This window comes from Drosophila tropicalis, unplaced genomic scaffold (assembly GCF_018151085.1).
Source record: "Drosophila tropicalis isolate 14030-0801.00 unplaced genomic scaffold, ASM1815108v1 contig_593, whole genome shotgun sequence".
NCBI lineage: Eukaryota > Metazoa > Arthropoda > Insecta > Diptera > Drosophilidae > Drosophila > Drosophila tropicalis.
The window spans coordinates 16,479,884-16,497,633 of record NW_027173070.1 but is presented as its reverse complement, the minus strand read 5'-3'; the positions used below and the strand labels follow the sequence as shown (position 1 = coordinate 16,497,633).

Below are 17,750 nucleotides of genomic sequence, written 5' to 3'. Positions count from 1 at the left end.
TTTAATAAATTCTTAATCCAACAAAGTTCCATTTTCGAAATCTGCCGAATTCTGCCGACAATTATAATTATTTTGATCAGACAACCCAAAAATTAATATTCCTTAGATCTGTTCGTGGTGTATCAGAGAAGCCAGTCATTATGTTGCTAAGTGTAAGTAACCTATGCATAATCCTTTTTCCTTTATGGAGAGCTGTATCATGCCTCTTTGCTTCTTGCTTTGAGATTAGACTTTGACAAATTTGGTTCAGACACATTTAAGTTTGCGGAATGGAAAGTCCATTTGAAGTTTAACAAATGAATGCGCTTTTTTTTACCATGGCCAATTGGCGCCTCTTTGTGCGGCCATATTTGAGCAAGCGTAAAACGCAGTAATAAAAGCCATTTTGGATCTTTTCGGTCACAGTGGGTGTGGCTTGCAGCCTGCAGCATCTGCCACCATTTGCTCCATTTGCCAGATACCAGAGTCAGACTATTGGCTGCTGCCTTGGCTGAGAGGCGCCGCGAACCCGAATACATTTGTTTCCAACAGATTTAAGTTTTCTTTTTTGCTTTTTGTGCTTATTTTACAAAAAAGAAAACAGAAAGAAAAAAAAAAACCAGTCTGGGTCCAAGCACGACCTGCGCTGTGGCTGTGTTGTGTGTTGTGGGGGCCCCCATCAGGGCCAGTTTCAGTTCCAGTTGAAGCGGCCCAGCGTGAAGGCAGCAGCAGCAGCAGAGCCCCCAGTATAGCCAAGGCCCAGGTGTGATGTACTTGAATAACTTAACGACGCAGCCGCAGCCGCCATCTACGCATACATATGCATAAAGTGTTGTGCCCTCATCTCCTACCTCTCCCTTGCCATCTACATCTCCATCCCATCTCTCTCTCTTTCTATGTAGATGCTGTTGACCAATAAGCATAAACAGGGGCTCAGCATCCGAGATGGCATTCGGGATGCCGCCATCTTAACTAGCTTTAATGAACCGACCAGGTAAACGAGGTATTACCTGTGCTGTACCTGCTCTGCTCTGCTCTGTGTGTGTCGGATTCGAGCGAATGGGAGCGAAGACTTGTACGCACATTGGAGATGGAAATGGAGTTGTTGGCACATACATATGTATTGGAATATATGTATGTATGTATATTTAGGTATACATATATGCAACTTTATATACATAATTAAACTAATGAAGCAAACTAGCCAAGATCCGCCATTATGGCTTGGATAGAGCTCTCTTGATTCTTCTCTCTCTCTCTGTCTGTCTCACTATCTGGTTGCTTCCGAGTGTTGCACGTAAAGCTGTAAAGCGACTGAATCTCTGTATCTCAATGGGTTTTAGGTTCGTTTCTCTAATGAGGTTTATTGCCCAAAGAAACAACGAAGACCCAGTTCTCACACTAGCTAGCGATTTTAAGAGCAACAACAACCAGAAAGAAGACAACAACAACGAAACAAAAAAATGTAATGGATTTAAGCACGAATACACACACACACACACACACAGAGGGAGACAAACACCCCCGTAGTACACACACACACACACACCAACACACGCACAGGTTGAATGGCATGGGTATAAATTATATGCGTTGCATGGAAGTACAAGTACTACTAGATAGTTAATACATATACATAAGTTAGTATCCACCATATGCATGCAATTTTCAAGTCATTTTATAAACTAGTACAGTAATTATAGATACCATACATTCGTATTAAAAATATGCATAAGTATATATACTTAGGATGTGTGTATTTAACTTAAGGAAATGTCAACACATTGCTTGGCTTGTCCCTATAAGACTGACTACTGAGTAACTGTAAAAAAAAAAAAAAACTAACTACATATGATTCCGTTATATAATTAAGTAAGAGTAGTTTGAAAATGGAATTTTCAAAAACCCATTACAGTCACGATTTTTCCTCTTGTTTTTTTTTTTGTTGACAAATTTCCATGGGAAATTCGTATATATATTATTTAGCAGATATCAGAAAATGTTAGAGGAAAGATCATTAAACCTTAAAGTTTATGATTTGTATCGTAGTCAATATGAAAGTCAACTTTAATGCTTTCAAAAACCATTAAATTCTAGCTTCCAAAAGCTTACACTACTTCAATGCTAAAACCAGTTGAGAATCACAACCAAAGACTTCAACACAATAGAAAAATACGTTTACAAAACTATTTTACTTGAAATGTTTATATGGGTAAAAAAAGTTTTAGGATAATATGTTAAAACAAATTTCAATATCATTCAATATGATGATCTGTAAATTTGATTGATCTTGATGATCTTATTGTTAGTGAAATTTATTAAGATTAATATATAAATAATTAAATTAGGGTTACTAATAATGACAGGTAACTATGGAGGTAAAATCACATAAGTACATACATGATGGGCAAATTTATAAGTTTCCTTTTGTCAAATAATTAGTATTATATTATATCAAGTTTTGATATTTTTTACACCGAGTCTTTCAGAAAGTCTGGGATTAAGGGAGGAGAACTCCCAAAGCAGAATTTCTTATAGAAAACATAGTGTTCCATCTCTCGTATTTGGAATGATTGCATTATAAAAGGCTGGTGGATAATAATTTATATATTATTTTAAAGGAAAAATTAAGGATGACGCTTAAGAATATGAAAAGATACTTTAGTTTATTCTATTGCTAAACGATCTATTAAAGATTCGATTTGAATATCATTCGAATATCAGAAGGCTTGATGAATTTTTTTGTACTAATCAAGTAGAACAAAATAATATTTCTATTTAAATAGGAATTGATCTTTAAGATGACATAAACATTATATTTTAAAGAAATTTCTTTTCAAAACTCATAAATAATTCTATTAAATTCGTAGTTTGTGTTGAAGAAAGGTTAAAAACCAATTTTAAAGAAGTTTTAGCTACTATGAGGCATTAGTTTTATAATCTTTACGTTTTTTTTTAAATCGGTTAATTGAAATGTATGAGTTTTAAAACACTCCACTGTACATTTTGGTAGCATTCTAAGGATTATCAATATTCTGATCCTGAACATAATCCTTAACAACTTGTAACTTTCGTTCTTCTCTGATTCTCTTGCCTGGATTACGACCTATTTGACTTTGGTTTGATAACATAAAAAACATATTAAATTAATTTAAGGTCAATACAATATTCCAACCATAAACATTTGCGGTATGCATGGACGTCATAAGAATTATTGGTTCCTGTTTCCCCATGACACGTGGGGGAAAGCCCAGCTGTTAAAATAATGTATATAACAAATAATATGACTCTTCCTACTAAAGCGGACTTTGCCATTGCTTGGAAAATTTTAATTTAAAAACAAAAAACAACTATATGAGCATGGCAACAAAAAATATCACTCAAAATTGAATTAAAATCTTATTTGTAAAGTTAGAATTATTATTTCTAACATGACTCATGAAAAGAAAGTTAAATTCGAGCAATGAATAAATAAATTAAATATATAAAGTTAATAAATTTCATTAACCATCTACTTAAATAATCTTCGTAAAATACAATTATTAATTTCAGTTTTAAAGCAAATGCACTCAATAAAAATTTAAAGTAATATTTTATGAATATAAATTTTTAATATATTGATATTATTATACAAATTGTTTGTTTGTATCTTTATCAGAGGAAATTACTGTAAAAATAATTTATAAATTTATATATAACATGAAACAAATTGAAATAATTATTCATTTTATAATCTACAACCTTTGCAATTAAGTTATTAAGGCCGACTTGATTCTATATAATTAATTTTTGAATAAGTAGGATAAACTTTAGACAGACACAAAAAAAAAAATTAAAAAATTAAAATTAAATTTCAATATATGAGGAGACCTCCTATATCCCCCTCTCTTTCCGTTCATGCCGTAATTATAAATTGGAAAATTTGATTGAGAAATAACTAAATTTTATCTTAAAATCGTAATCCTAGTAAAATCTTGAACATTTAACTAAAATTTAAATTTGTTCAACTGTTAAAAACAAATTAGAATATTTCCAGGTTTATTTTAAATATATGTAGGCAACAGCTTTAAGTGTATTATTAGATTTATCTTTAATAGCGGATATAACTTAATCAAGTTTTTTTTTTTGCCTTTTTTTTATATTGCTGCAACGAAATCATTCGACCATATAATACATATAGCCTTAACTCGTATAGAGAGATAAATGAAAAGAGGAAAAAGATTTTTAGGTTTTCTATATACTAAAATTACTCGAATTTTTATATCCCTGCTAAAGGTAATTATAAATTTGATGAGCTTTAATCAAGTCAACTCTTGTTACACCCACATTTAACCCCAAGATTTTCCATATAAAAATGGTCAAAATCCGACGGCTTTTTGAAGTCTCAAGCACAAAAAAATGGCGTTCAGTTTTGAGACAAAAGACTTGGGCCAAAAAATCTTAATTAATAGCCACATTTGATTTGATTGGATCCACATATGTACAAATGGTTGATCATCAAATTGGATGCTTAGATGGGAATTGGATTGTTGTCGAAACTTGGCGTACGCCTAATCCAATGTCTTCGATTGATTTATGGAGGGAGGAATAAAAGATCAAAGCCAATTGAATGGAATCGGAATTGGAATTGGCATACATACATACATAGGTGGCCTTGTCACGTGCTGACTCAACCGCAGAGACAAAACTGGAATCTCTCTTTCCCTCTCGCTCTCAGCCAGGAAAAAAAAAGGTTAAAGGTTTTTTGTTTTTTTGGCTAGTTTCTACAAATTGCTGAACGGTAACTAACGTTTTGACCGACGGTATGAAGAAGAAGAAGAAGTTCGTCGTTTATCAAATCGCTTAGATCAGAAGTAAATCTTTTTAATGAGGCCCCCGCAGCCCAGCATGACCTCTGGGCCAAATAAAACTTTGACTTCGTTTAGTTAAGTTTTGTTTAGAATTGTATGTTTTTTTTTTTTGTTTTTGGTTTTTCTTTATATTTTCCCATGCTGCTGTCCACCCTGTTGCTGTTGTTGTTGTTGTTGTTGTTATTCTCTCTGGTTTACTTTCCACTTGACCAATTTCTGGTTGGAGTCGACTCCTAAGAAAAAGACACCAAAGACACGGTTCTTTTTTAAATTATTCGCGGCCAACAATTTACATACAAGAAACAAGAAGAAGACGACGAAAAAAAGACTCACACAGTGAAACGAAAAGCGGATACAAATACAAGTGCAAGTGCTGCGGGTGAGAATCCCCTTTCCACCCCTTCCAACCACTACACCTTCTACTGACCCCAAATGTGCTAAGTGTGTGTGTGTGTGTGTGTGTGTGTGAGGCGATCTAAACTCTCATAGATATACCCAAGTATATAGCATCTAAATACATACATATGTATATTGTAGGTGTGTGTGTGTGTGTTTGTATATAAGACTTTTACAACCCCGAGTCTGAGTTAGTCGTGGACCTCTATGTCTGTCTTGGTATTTGTGTGACTAAGTCTTGAGTCGGAGAATTTCTACACACACACACAGACACACACAACTACATGCGCATTTTTCCATTTTTCATTATGGTTATTATCTTGGAAGATATGTATCTGAGCTCTACGGCTTCGCTTGGATATAATTAAACAGCGAGAAATTTTTTTTTTTTTTTTAGCCTGGGAAAAATGTAAATATTACTTGTAATTTGTTAGCAGATGATGTGGATGTTCGTGATCATATGAGGGTTCCATTTTTATACGGCAACGCCGACAGCAGCAGCAGCAGCAACGACGACGACGATGACGATGACAACGACGACGACGACGACGACGACAGCGACACAACGGCGATGTCGGTGGCAGGTTGTTGTTGTTGCTGATGTTGTTGTTGCTGTTGCTGATGTAGTTTAAGTTGCTGTTGTTGTTGTTGTAGCAGGGCCAGCAGCATTTTGCTTAATGTTGCATTATTCCGTTAGTTTTTGTTTTTTTTCCTTCCCTTTGTCGGTTGTTGTTGCTGTTGTCAGTTGATTTTGGGCCGTGGTAGCATTCTCTCTATGCCCAGTTAAAAATTTTTCATGCCATAAATCTACTCATTCGTTGTGTAAACTTTTGTGTCCCACATTCTTAATATATACTTTTTTTTTATTCCATTCCATTCGTTTTTTTCACTTTGGATATTGCGGATATATATCTTTACCGTTTTGTCTTAAACGTATGTGAGATATGGTAAGATTATTAAAATGATTGTAGTATAGGTAAAAGGCCTATATAGAAACGCACACACACAAACTAACAACCACTAAGACACACACATGCACGTGAATTTATACATATATACTTTTATATATAGCACTCTTGGGAAAATGCAGGCTTATATACCGCATAAGCTTTATGTAAAAATTTATGATTATAACCCTCGGAGATTGGAGAGGGAGACACTATGAACCACGCCGATGACGAACCGCAAGTCAACTAAAATACTGAAACTCAATTTTTAGAAAAACTCAAACCGAAAACCGAACTCGACCGCGACTCTCTCAGGTTGTGAACTGAGACTGAGACTGCATAAAGGCCAAAAACGCGCAAAGCCTTTCGCGCAGAAGCAGAGGCAATACTACTACTACTACTACTAGCCTGGCCTGAAGCTTGAGACCTGAGAGAGGTATCTGGGCAGCAGTAGTGGCGGCGGCAGCAGCAGCTGCTCAACCAAGTGGAACGACTGAGACCTGAGAGCCAGAGACAGAGCCGAGTCCAAGTCCGAGGAACAGCAGCAGCAACAGCAACAGCAACATGTGCGGCAAGTTCTTTTGAATCTAATGAAACAGGCCTTATTTAATATTCACTCTGAATCGAAACCTGTTCTCCGTTTTATTTGTTGTGGGAGAGACAACACACTTTTGCATTTTGGTTGCTTTCAATTGGTTGGGAGACGATGCCAATGTCGTTTACTGTGCGTCTGTGTGTACGTGTGTGTTAGCCCCAAATACATCTCCATGTATATGGTGTGTGTGTGTGTGTGTGCATTGTGTGGGGGAGCTGTGTAAGGCATATGCAAATATTATGTTAGAACGGAAACTTAAGAGAGATGAGCCTATAAATAGCTCCAGCAAAAAAGGATCTATACAGAATCCAACTTCATGAATCCAAATTGAATGCCGACCTAAATGTACCCTATATCCATGCATATTTGTATAAAAGTGAAAGCCAAGATTTTCAATTGAAATGATTTGAAAGTTTTATTTATGCCTTTTAATGTAGTTGTAAATGGGTTTAAAACACTCTTTCTGAAAATTTTAGAATCTATTCTTTGTGTCTTAACATATGAATGAAAGTATTTAAAAGTTTAGCTTACTCTAATCACTTGTCAAATAGCACTCACATATGATTCAAAAACCATTTAGTTTTCCCATATGTATAAACAATTGAATAAATAAATTTCCTCATTCTCAGTTGAATATTAGAGCAACAAAAAATTACAAAGTTTTTATAAAGTTCTACTTAATTTTGGATCATTCGGTTTGAATAAGGGAGTTAGACTACTACCACAGTGCCGTTATTCATTTATATTCATATCCATGTATTCGATTTGTATTTTTTGTGGAACTTAATGTGTCAAATGTTGTTGGAAATGCATTTATGTATCTGTAACTCTTGTATAGAAGGAATCATCTCCAAACATATAAAGTATATATATTCTTAATCAGCATGACGAGAAGAGTTCTTATAGCCATGTCCTTCCGTGTGGATCAACGCTAACTTCTGATAACTAACAGATTAAGACACGGACGAAATTTTGCATGTGATCTTCTATATACTGCAGGGGTTATATATTTAGGATCGGGTCACTACATCTTATAGCTTACATAAAAACTGAAAACGGCGTTTTTTAGCTATTGTCATAAAAATTAATATTTTTCAGTTTAGTATTCGTATTAAGGACTACATTCATTACACTTTTAGATGATACTATTTTCCACTTTATCGGCTGTAGGTTTGGAAAGGGTAACCTAAAAAGCTTACAAATCATGGCAGTGTATCGAAACTCTGGATATAATATATATTTGAAATAATATGAATTTGAAAAAATAGAAAATCTCTTTAAATAAATTAATATATAATATTGAACACAAAAATTTTAAACAATTGCATATTAAATTGAATGAATTCTTCTAGGAAATTTGTAAATTTTATGATCTAAGGGAAAGGTGAGCAGCTGCAATCCCCTTTCGATACCCGGCCAGGACCTTGTGTAGTTAAATACATTTATTCAGCTATAAATGAATGCAACAGGAACATTTTTAAAGTATCAATGTGAATTATGAATAAAAATAAATCAAATAACATTTAAATACATTTAAATTTTTGATTAATTGCTTTTTAATAAATTCTAAAATGTGTAGAAATTTTCGCCAACTCATCATTAATACGCACACCCAAAAAATGTTTATACATTTTAAGCGCATATTCAAATAGAGCCATATTTAATATTTATATTCATTCTCCACCTACTTGAGTCTGATTGGTATCCACTTAAAGATAAGCTTCTAAATTGCATATTACCACAACTGGCGGGCAGCCAGCGAGCCAAAGCCAAGCCCAAAAACCTCCCAGAAGAGCCACGCGGAGTCGCAGTCGAAGTCAAAGTCAGAGACAGAGTCAGATCTTTAGAGCCAGAGCCGAGCTAAGGCCACGCGTATACTTCATCTCCATCTCCACCTCCACTTTTGCCAGCAACAACAACAATAATGTAAAAAAAAGTTCATAATTAAGCGCCTTTTGCTCCTTTACCTTAGATGCAAAAATATTTGTTTATCACATCGCGATAATTGCCTCCGGCGTTCGGTCGGTCGGTCGAATAGTCATGCGGCCGGTCGGTGCATCGTCTTGACTCCCAAACCGGCCAAAAAGAAAATAAGAAAAAAAAAAACAAAAACCCAGCGAAATGGAGCCTGGAAAGCCCAAGACGCAAAGGGAGACTAAAACTAAAAGGAGAAGAAAAAAATTTAAGCGTGTGCCGACCGCCTTCGAAACAAAAACAAAAATATAAACCAAGGATCAAAGTGTGCCTCAGTTTATTGGCTTGGCGTGGCGCATGTGCAAATGGCCTGGGTCCAAGCCATCGAAGCCGACATCAACATCGACTGCTCCAAAAATGTGGGCGTGTGACACTTGAGCTGCTATCGCCAGCGAATCTCAGCTTAAATGCTGGGAAAAAAAGAAATAAATACAACAAAAAAATTTTTTTTAAAAAGGAGAAACCAAAAAACAAATTATTGATAAACAGATTGTCGCTCCAGCATTGGGTGGAAGGCTACACACAGAGTTTGCTATGCTTTCTCTCAGTGTATGCTCACCCAAGTTTTAGTTATTGCTGTAGGTGCAGTTTGGGAGACTCGCTTATCAGAGATGAAGCTTCAGGTCCAGGCCAAATGAAGCACACACATTGATGGGATGGCTGTCGGTTGGTCTGTTGATTTTCTGTTATGTAAGCCAATGAGTTAAGCTGGAGTTGGGAGTTGGAGAGCTGCCTCCGTCTTGGAGACTGCGGTAGGTATTTAAATTTTATACATATGGGAGTGTTATTAGGTGGATATTACATATATCATTGAATTACAAATAAAAATATTTAAATGAATCTTTAGCAGTTAAATGGATATTCAATTTTTATTAATGAAACTAAAAATTAAAGACAAACTGATTCTGAGTTTAATATTTAAATTTGGCGCCAAGCTGTGCTCTAAACGGCAGTCGATAAGTATCGAAATCGATAATCGATAAAAATACTGGGCGATATACAAATAAGGGGCGAATGTACGGTATTTTCATGGTTTTGAAAGGTTGCCACACTGTCGGCAACCGCGTTTATGGAGTCGGTTTTGCATGTCTGTTAGCGGCAAAGAAAAAAAAGTGCATTTTGTAAAAATCTGGTGAAAAATTTATTGTAAAAACGCCGGCAAAGTTTTAAATTCCATTTGACGAAAAAGTAATTCAACTACAACCATGGATCTCAGTGGTCCACAATCATTGAGTGCGGTTCTTCAAGACGAGGAACTTAAATTGGTGCCAGAAGTTATACAAAAGAAATTGATAGCCTACATAGAAAAATTCTACGACGAATATTGCAAGGAAAGAGCGGCGGCTCATCGTCAAGGTAAGAATTGGGGATTTGAATTGAGTCCACACCGAAAAAATTTGCAACAGTTAATGAAATAATAGACAATGGCTTTGTGTCGGCATCGCTTAATTTGCACTAAGGATTCCCATTTTCTTGGCAATTTTTCGCGGAATGGGGTCACACTTTTTTCAGTTTCGCTCTCTGTTCATTTTCTTTAATTTGAATTTGTTGTATTCTCTTCTTTTTAGCTGAAGCTGAACAAAGGGCTGAAGATCTACAAAATCGCATTGATGACTATTTGGTAAAATTTACGAATTTCGAGCAAAATGTCCAGGAATTGCGCACACAACTGGATCAAGTATCCGCCGAGCGTGCCCAGCTGTTGGAGAAGGTCAACAGCTATGATCAGAGTGTATCAGATATAAGAAAGGATAAAAATTCAATTGTCGAGGAACGCGATTCCCTGATGAAGGTGATCGAGCGACAGAATGGAGAATTGGAGCGTTTGAAACAGGATGTGCATATGTATCAGAATCAATTAAGCAATGCCATTGCAGCAAAATGTGAGGCAATTGCCAAAGTGGATGAGGTACAGAGCAAGGAAGTTGCCCTGGACATTAAGGAGCGGCGTTTGGAGAGCGAGCGTGCCATGTTGCAGCAGGAGATTCAATTGGTAACTGGTGATCTTAATCGAACTTCAGCTGAAGTGCAGAACATTCGCCGTGAAAACTCCATCAACACTTTGCACCTGGAGGCCCGCCTTAAGGAGAAGACCGATGAGGTTCAATTGCTTCAGACACAAAATGCTCAATCCAACAAGACCATTGAGGATCTAAATCGAAAGATTGAAGAACTAAATGATACAATCTATCAGCATAACATGGCTACCGAAAAATATGTGGACACACTGAAGAAAGAGCTGGATGCTAAAGAGAAGCTGGTAGAAATTTACAAGAGCACGGATGGCGAGAACGTGGCAGAACGAAATGAACTACTTCAGGGCATATCGGATATGAAACGCATGCTAAATGAAGCTACAGAGGAATATGGACGATTAGAGAATGATATGCTAGTCATAAAGGAGAAACATGGTCAAGAAGTGACCGAACTGAACAAGACAATTGATTCCCTGAGGCAGGAGATTTTACATGCCAATGACTTGCTAAAACAGTCGCAAGAACAGAGTTTGGAGAATGCCATTTGCAAAATAGCTCCCAGTGCTGCGGTGGCCAGCCGCTTGCTCAAATCGGATCTTTCCCTAACCGAACTTTATTCCATGTACGCCAAGTCCCAAGAAGATCTGGAACTTAAGAATCGTGAAAATGCTCAACTGAAGCTGCAAATAAAATCTATTCTAGAGGAAATCAGTGAGAATGTTCCAAGGTTTGAGAAGCAGACCGAAAACCTACACAAATTGAGCGAATCGAATGATGTACTCATCCAGCAACGCGACGAACTGATGGAGAGTAAACTTTCCCTGGATCACGAACTCGAGAAAACTCGTTTTAATCTTAACAATTACGCCAGAGAGAATAGAAAGCTGAAGCAAACGCAAAGCGATCTTAGTCGGCAAGTTTGCATGCTCCTAGATGAGGTGAATTGTCTAAGAGCCGGAGTGACACGTAAACGTCAAGAGGATCATGGCGTATCTGGCGATGATATATCCAGTCAAGGTTTAATCAACAAGAACTTGGTCACTTTCGAATCCATTACCGAAATGCAGGAAAATAATGCCAAATTGTTGGCTCTGGTACGTGAATTGACCACCAGTCTGGAGGAATATGAGGAGAACAATGACAAATTGGCATTGCAACAGACGGAGGAGAAATTAAAGAAAGCCACTGAACGATTTGCCGATATGGAGGAGGTACTTGCCCAGAAAAATCAAACAGTCCAAACGCTATTGGCTAAATGTGAACGTTACAAAAAGTTCTTCTTTGATGCCCAAAAGAAATTGGGCAAAAGACACCCATTGACCTGGATGATTCAAACGCAGAGATTAATGACTCACTCTTCGATACATCAGCCAATGCCAAAGCAGAAAGAACTCTCAGTCAAGAGGAAAGCGAAAAACTTGAACGTCGCATACGGCAATTGCAGGAACAGGTCGAGGAGGAGACTAAGAAATATGCCTCTCTCAAGGAGAACTACGATTACTATACCAGCGAAAAGCGTAAAAACGATGCTCTGGCTCAGGATCAGTTCGATGCCATGCGTAAGGAAGTACGTGAATTGACCTCGGCCAATTGCAAATTGCTCAATGCCTCCGAGTTCCAGAAGGAGCAAATTGAAATGCTCCACAAGAATACAGAAACCTATAAGCAGCAAATAAATGCTCTTGAAGATCGTACCAAAAACTATGAGAAAACCATAATAAAGCATGAACAGACAGTCCATATGCTAAAGGATGAGGTAATGTCCGCACATCGCAAACAGGCAGCAGCCGATGCAGAGGCCCACAATTTACGTCACGAGAATCGTGTTCTGAAGGACACCGCATCCCGGCTACAAATCGAACGGGAAGGCTATCAGCGTGAACATATGAGTCAGTCTCTTTTGCTGAATAATCTGGAGTATATCAAATCCAATTTGGAACGTTCCGAGGCAGAGGGTCGCCTCCGGGTGGAGCAACGTCTGGATGATACTCTCAGGGAACTGGCCGCACAGCGTCGTCATTTCCAGGAGGAAGAGGAAAAATTCCGTGAAACCGTTAACGAGCTCAAACGTCAAACAGAGACGGCCATCAAGCTGAAGGAGGAAGAGAAGCAACAGGCTGAGAAATGGCAAGCCGAATTGGTAACGGTTCGCGAAGAATTAGCCCAAAAGATTGAACAACTCAACGAGTTAAGCAAAAAACTGCAAGAGAGTCTCACTCCCTCTATTAATGAGAATCCTATAACAGCGGCAAACAAAAAGGCACGCGAATTTGAATTGAAGTTCGAACAAGCCAAGGTGGAAATTGAATCGCTTACCAAGGAAGTGGCCAAGGCCCGTGAACATGGCCAGCAATTCTACAAAATGTCTCAGACAGGCGAATCGGAAATCAAACGTCTTCATGACATGCATACCGAAACGGTTCAGAAATTGGAAGAGCAAATCAAGCAGCTTAAGAATTCCGAGGCAGAACTTCAAACTCGAATCACCGATCTGGAGGCGGAGGCTTTGCTCTCCAATGTCACCGAACAGAGCAAGAATATCAATCAATCGGATCAATTGAAATTGGCTCAAGAAGAACTGAAAAATGTCCTGGAGAAGTTAACCGAATCCCAGCGTACAGTGCGTGAATTGCGTTCCTCCAATACCGATTTAGCAGAATCTTTAACCGTTGTGGAGGTTAAGTATGCTAATGAGATGGTCTTGCACTCGGCTGACATACAAGAGTTGGCCAAATTCAAATCTGACTTCTTTAAGGTAAATGAAATCACTTCAAATTTCTTTCCTAACATTATTAATTCCATTTCTCTCTCCCCTTAAAGCTTCAGGATGAACTGAATAGTTTGAAATCTGGTCGGGAATCTCTGCAGACTGCCCACGATGAGTTGGTCAAATCCAATGCGGAAGCCCAGAAACTGCTGGATAAGGAAAAGGCCAACTCCGAGAGTCGTGTGGCTGATTTAACTGCCCTCAATTCCACACTCCATGATCAGATTGAAGCTCTGACCACTAAATTGGCGGCCATTACACAATCTGCAGCTAGTTTGAATGAATCTTCACTGCTAGAGCAGTCTTCCTCTCAAATGGATATATCCGGAGTTGTCTCCGGCGAGGATAATAAGAATAATGAACAACTCCTGAACATCATTAAATTCTTGCGCAAAGAAAAAGACATATTTGCAGCCAAGTTGGATATATTAAAGGCGGAGAACGCTCGCCTAGTGTCTGAGCATACAATCCAGCAAAAGAAGGTTGATGAATTGAATGGCTATCTCAATCAAGAGCGTTCCAAAAGTCAAACAGATGTCATATCGGCCAACAAGCATGAGGAAGTTCTGCGAAAGATTGAGACTCTGAATGCCATCACCGATAGTAATCGCATTTTGAGGGAGGAGCGCAACAATTTAACGCGTCGTGTGACTGAATTAACGGATCGCATTAGCAGTGTGGAGAAGGAACTATTCCCGCTGCAGTGCAGCAACAAAGAACTAACTTCAAAGATTGAAGAGCTCAATGTGGAAAACACTTCCCTGCGCACCGAAGCCATTAAATGGCGTCAACGGGCCAATGCTCTGGTTGAGAAGAGCAATCGAAATCCTGAGGAATTTAAACGTTTGCAGTCTGAGCGTGAGCATCTGGCCAAGTTGTTGACCAGTGAGAAAGAGCTTTGCCGCAAGCAACAGGAAGAGGTGACACAACTAAAGACACGCCTAGACACCGAAGTCAACAATATGGTCAAGGCAATGCACACTCAGAACGAGGCCAACAAGAAACTAACTGATGAGGCGGTGGTTTTGCGTCAGGCCAATGGACGCCAGACAGCCGAATTGATGGAACTAAAGAATCGCCTGCTGCAGAAGGAAGAACAACTGATGAAGGCCAATGAAGACTTGGAGACCAAAGATAAGGCCATACAGGACAAAGATACCAAGGAGCTGCAATTGCGTAAATTGGCCAAACGCTACAAGGATTACTATATGGGTCTGCAGGCGCAAACGGGACAGACAGCCGATACCATAAGTGAATTGGAGAAAGTGCGTTCCGAACTGGATGAAGTTAATGGCCAACTGAGAGCCTGCAAAGAGGATCAAGAGAAGTTGACCCAGGCGAATGAAGAGTTAAAGAAACGCGTCGAACCGCAAACAGATGCCGCCAATGCGGCAGTGCGTCAGGAGTACAAGGCCAAATTGGATAAACTGGTGCTCGATCTAACCGTAGCCCGTACTGATTTGGCCAATCAAGAGACTAGCTTCGCCGGCACCCGGACCATTTACGATGAAAGCATTGCCCGCCTGGAAAAGGAACTGCAGGACACCATAACAGCAAATAAGGAAGTTAATCTAAGACTAACCCGCGAAAATGAAGCCCTTCACATGCGTGTCAATCAATTGACTCGTCAATTGGGCACCCAACAATCCACCAAACCATCGACCAGCTCAGTGGCTGAAAAGGGTAATATTTCGGAGTCCTCACCACGTACGGCCAATGTCAAACCCATGTCGGGATCGGCCATGGCCACGGTCCAGCAATCGGCGACGGTTCAACCATGGCGTGGCGGAGAAACTCCCTTGGCCAGTATTAGACCTATTTCGTTGCAAAATAGAACTGCTGCCATACTGCCGACCAGTCAACAGCCCTCGGCGGGCAGTGCCTCCACCTCGACTTCAACATCGACATCGTCATCGTCGTCGACATCGACAACCACTTCATCTGCTTCGGCCAGCAGTGGAAGCAGCTCGGCTGTGGCAAACACTGCATTGGTTCCGCCCCAGCAACAAGTTCATACCACAGCGGGCAGCGCTACCTTGGAATCGATGGCTTCTTCTTCGCCCACATCTTCGCACACGGATTACATGCCATCGACAAGTTCTGCAGCAGTAGCCGTCGCTGCCATTCCTCCAATGGGTGCAAGTTCCGCCGCCGAGAGCTCTCAGGAAGCTGAGAGTATTCAACATTCACAGCAAAATGATTCACAATTGTTTGCCGGTGGCAGTGGGGCACAACAGCAGGTGGTTGCCCTGGTCTCACCCAGAGTGGAAGGATCCTCGTCCACATCCACGTCAACTTCTACGGCAACCAGTGCAACAAGTGCTACAGTGCCAAATGTCCAGCAGGATGCGTCAACACAACAACAACCCAGCACTTCTGGCAGCAGCAGCAGTTCCTCCACTGTAGTCAGTAGTCACAGTCGTCACACGCCCTCAAGCAGTAGTGTGACAACAACTCAGGCTGTAAAGCGTCCTCGGGATGTCGAGGGTGACTCATCAACCAATGCGGATGGGGAAGGTGTTCCCGAAAAAATGGTTAAGTTGACTAAACGATTGCGTGCTCCGATGCATAGTGGTGAACTATCGGCTGGACATATTGGTGACTCTGGCATGGATGTGGATCAAATGCCAACATCGTCTCAACGTGATCAGGAAGATGAGATACAGGTTGTGGATTCGGACGACGAGGAGGAGGATGTTCTGGTTGAAGGCGATGCCATTGATGGTGGCGAAGCGGAACAGGTGGGCTATGAGGATTCCTATGAACAGGATAATGATATGATGGATGACAATGAGAATGGCGATGATGAGCATGTGATGGCAGCCGATGCCCAGGATAACAATGAGGTGGACATTGAAGACACCCAGCAACAGCAATTGGAAGCCCAAGAGGAAAGTCAACTTCTGGATAGTCAAGCGGTGGCCGCCGTTGCCGCATCAGTTTCCCATCAGGAGAATAACCAGAGCCAAGCCATTACCAGTGGCAGTGGCGAGTCTTCCAATCCGGCTGCTTCAACCTCGTCCTCTGCTGCTTCTGCTCGTCGCAATGAGAGTGACTCAGTGGAAATTGTTAGCTCAGTGGAACAGCCCGTGGCTGGAGCCGACGTTGCGGGAGTACAGGCCAAAGATGTGCCCCAGGAGAGTGCTGGAACCAGTTCCGTCGATGCCGGCACGTCTTCTGCAGTTGCTAGCTCACCACAAAAGACAAGCGAGGCAGCCGGTGGAGGAGCTGGCGACGGCAATGTAAACGAAGCCAATAAACTGCCTGATATGAGTGGCTCTGCCTCAACTGGAGCAGAGCATAATGCCAGCGAAGCCGACGAAGCATTTGCCGAGGAAACAGAAGCTGCCCATGCGGAAGAGTCCCAACAGCAAGCCCATGAAAGTGAGTAACCCTTTGAATCGCAATTCCAGCAAAATAATTAATTCCATTCCATTCCATCCTAGATCAAAATGTTGGCACTAGCCAATCATCTGATGTATCTGAGAATCAGGGAAATCAAGGCGAAAATCCAGCTGAGGAAAACGAAGGCACCGATGGCGTTTCCTCCGAGGGTGAGAAACAGGCTGTCGAAGTGGAGGAAGAGGGACGCGAAGCGGAAGCCACTTCACCCTCGGAAAACACACGCTATCGCACTTTGCGCAGTGGCGTACCCACGAGACGTGGCGGTCGTTCAATGAATCGTGGCAATACGGCCAACAATCCCAATCGACCACCTCGTATCGTATACGGTGAGAGTTCTCCAGGCGTCAGTTTGCGTCAGGATCAGGGTGGACCAAATAATCGCATTTTCGCTCCTCGTACTCGCAGTCGGCGTCCCCTGCGTCGACCAGCCCCCAACAACTTTAACAATGGCGGACGCTACCAATAGGCCAAGTTATTGATGCCTGGCGAGTCGGCAATAGGCTGACTATAATCAACGCACATTCATATTATTATTGGTTGCTCTAAGGCCTCGTGAAAACTAAAACTGACTTAAGATTTTTTCCATCGTCATCATAATTACATTAAATTACTCAATAAATTACAATTAATCAATAAGACACAATGCATTGGGATTGTGAGAAATAATGAGCAATCGATTTGGATTTAAAAAAGGAATTTTTTTAAAGTAATCATCTCGGGCATCATTTGTATCAGATACTTGTATGCGCACGAGTCAGACATATGTATATTTTTCTGAAAAATTACGAAAGTCTGGTCTAAAATTATACATATTTGCCTGGACTGCTTGGCGAATGATTTTTAATGATCAACCTCTCTTCT

The 17,750-nt window shown here is 40.0% G+C and overlaps 1 protein-coding gene across 1 annotated transcript; it reads left to right on the top strand.

Moving 5' to 3' along the window:
- The first annotated feature begins 9,795 nt into the window (after positions 1 to 9,795).
- Positions 9,796 to 17,562, top strand: Mgtor (Megator). The gene is given in 5 exon segments (XM_068292036.1): positions 9,796 to 10,097; positions 10,310 to 12,021; positions 12,024 to 13,472; positions 13,538 to 16,868; positions 16,931 to 17,562. Coding segments are annotated over 5 exon segments (7,068 nt in total). The 5' UTR covers positions 9,796 to 9,946; the 3' UTR covers positions 17,356 to 17,562.
- Positions 17,563 to 17,750: the final 188 nt, after the last annotated feature.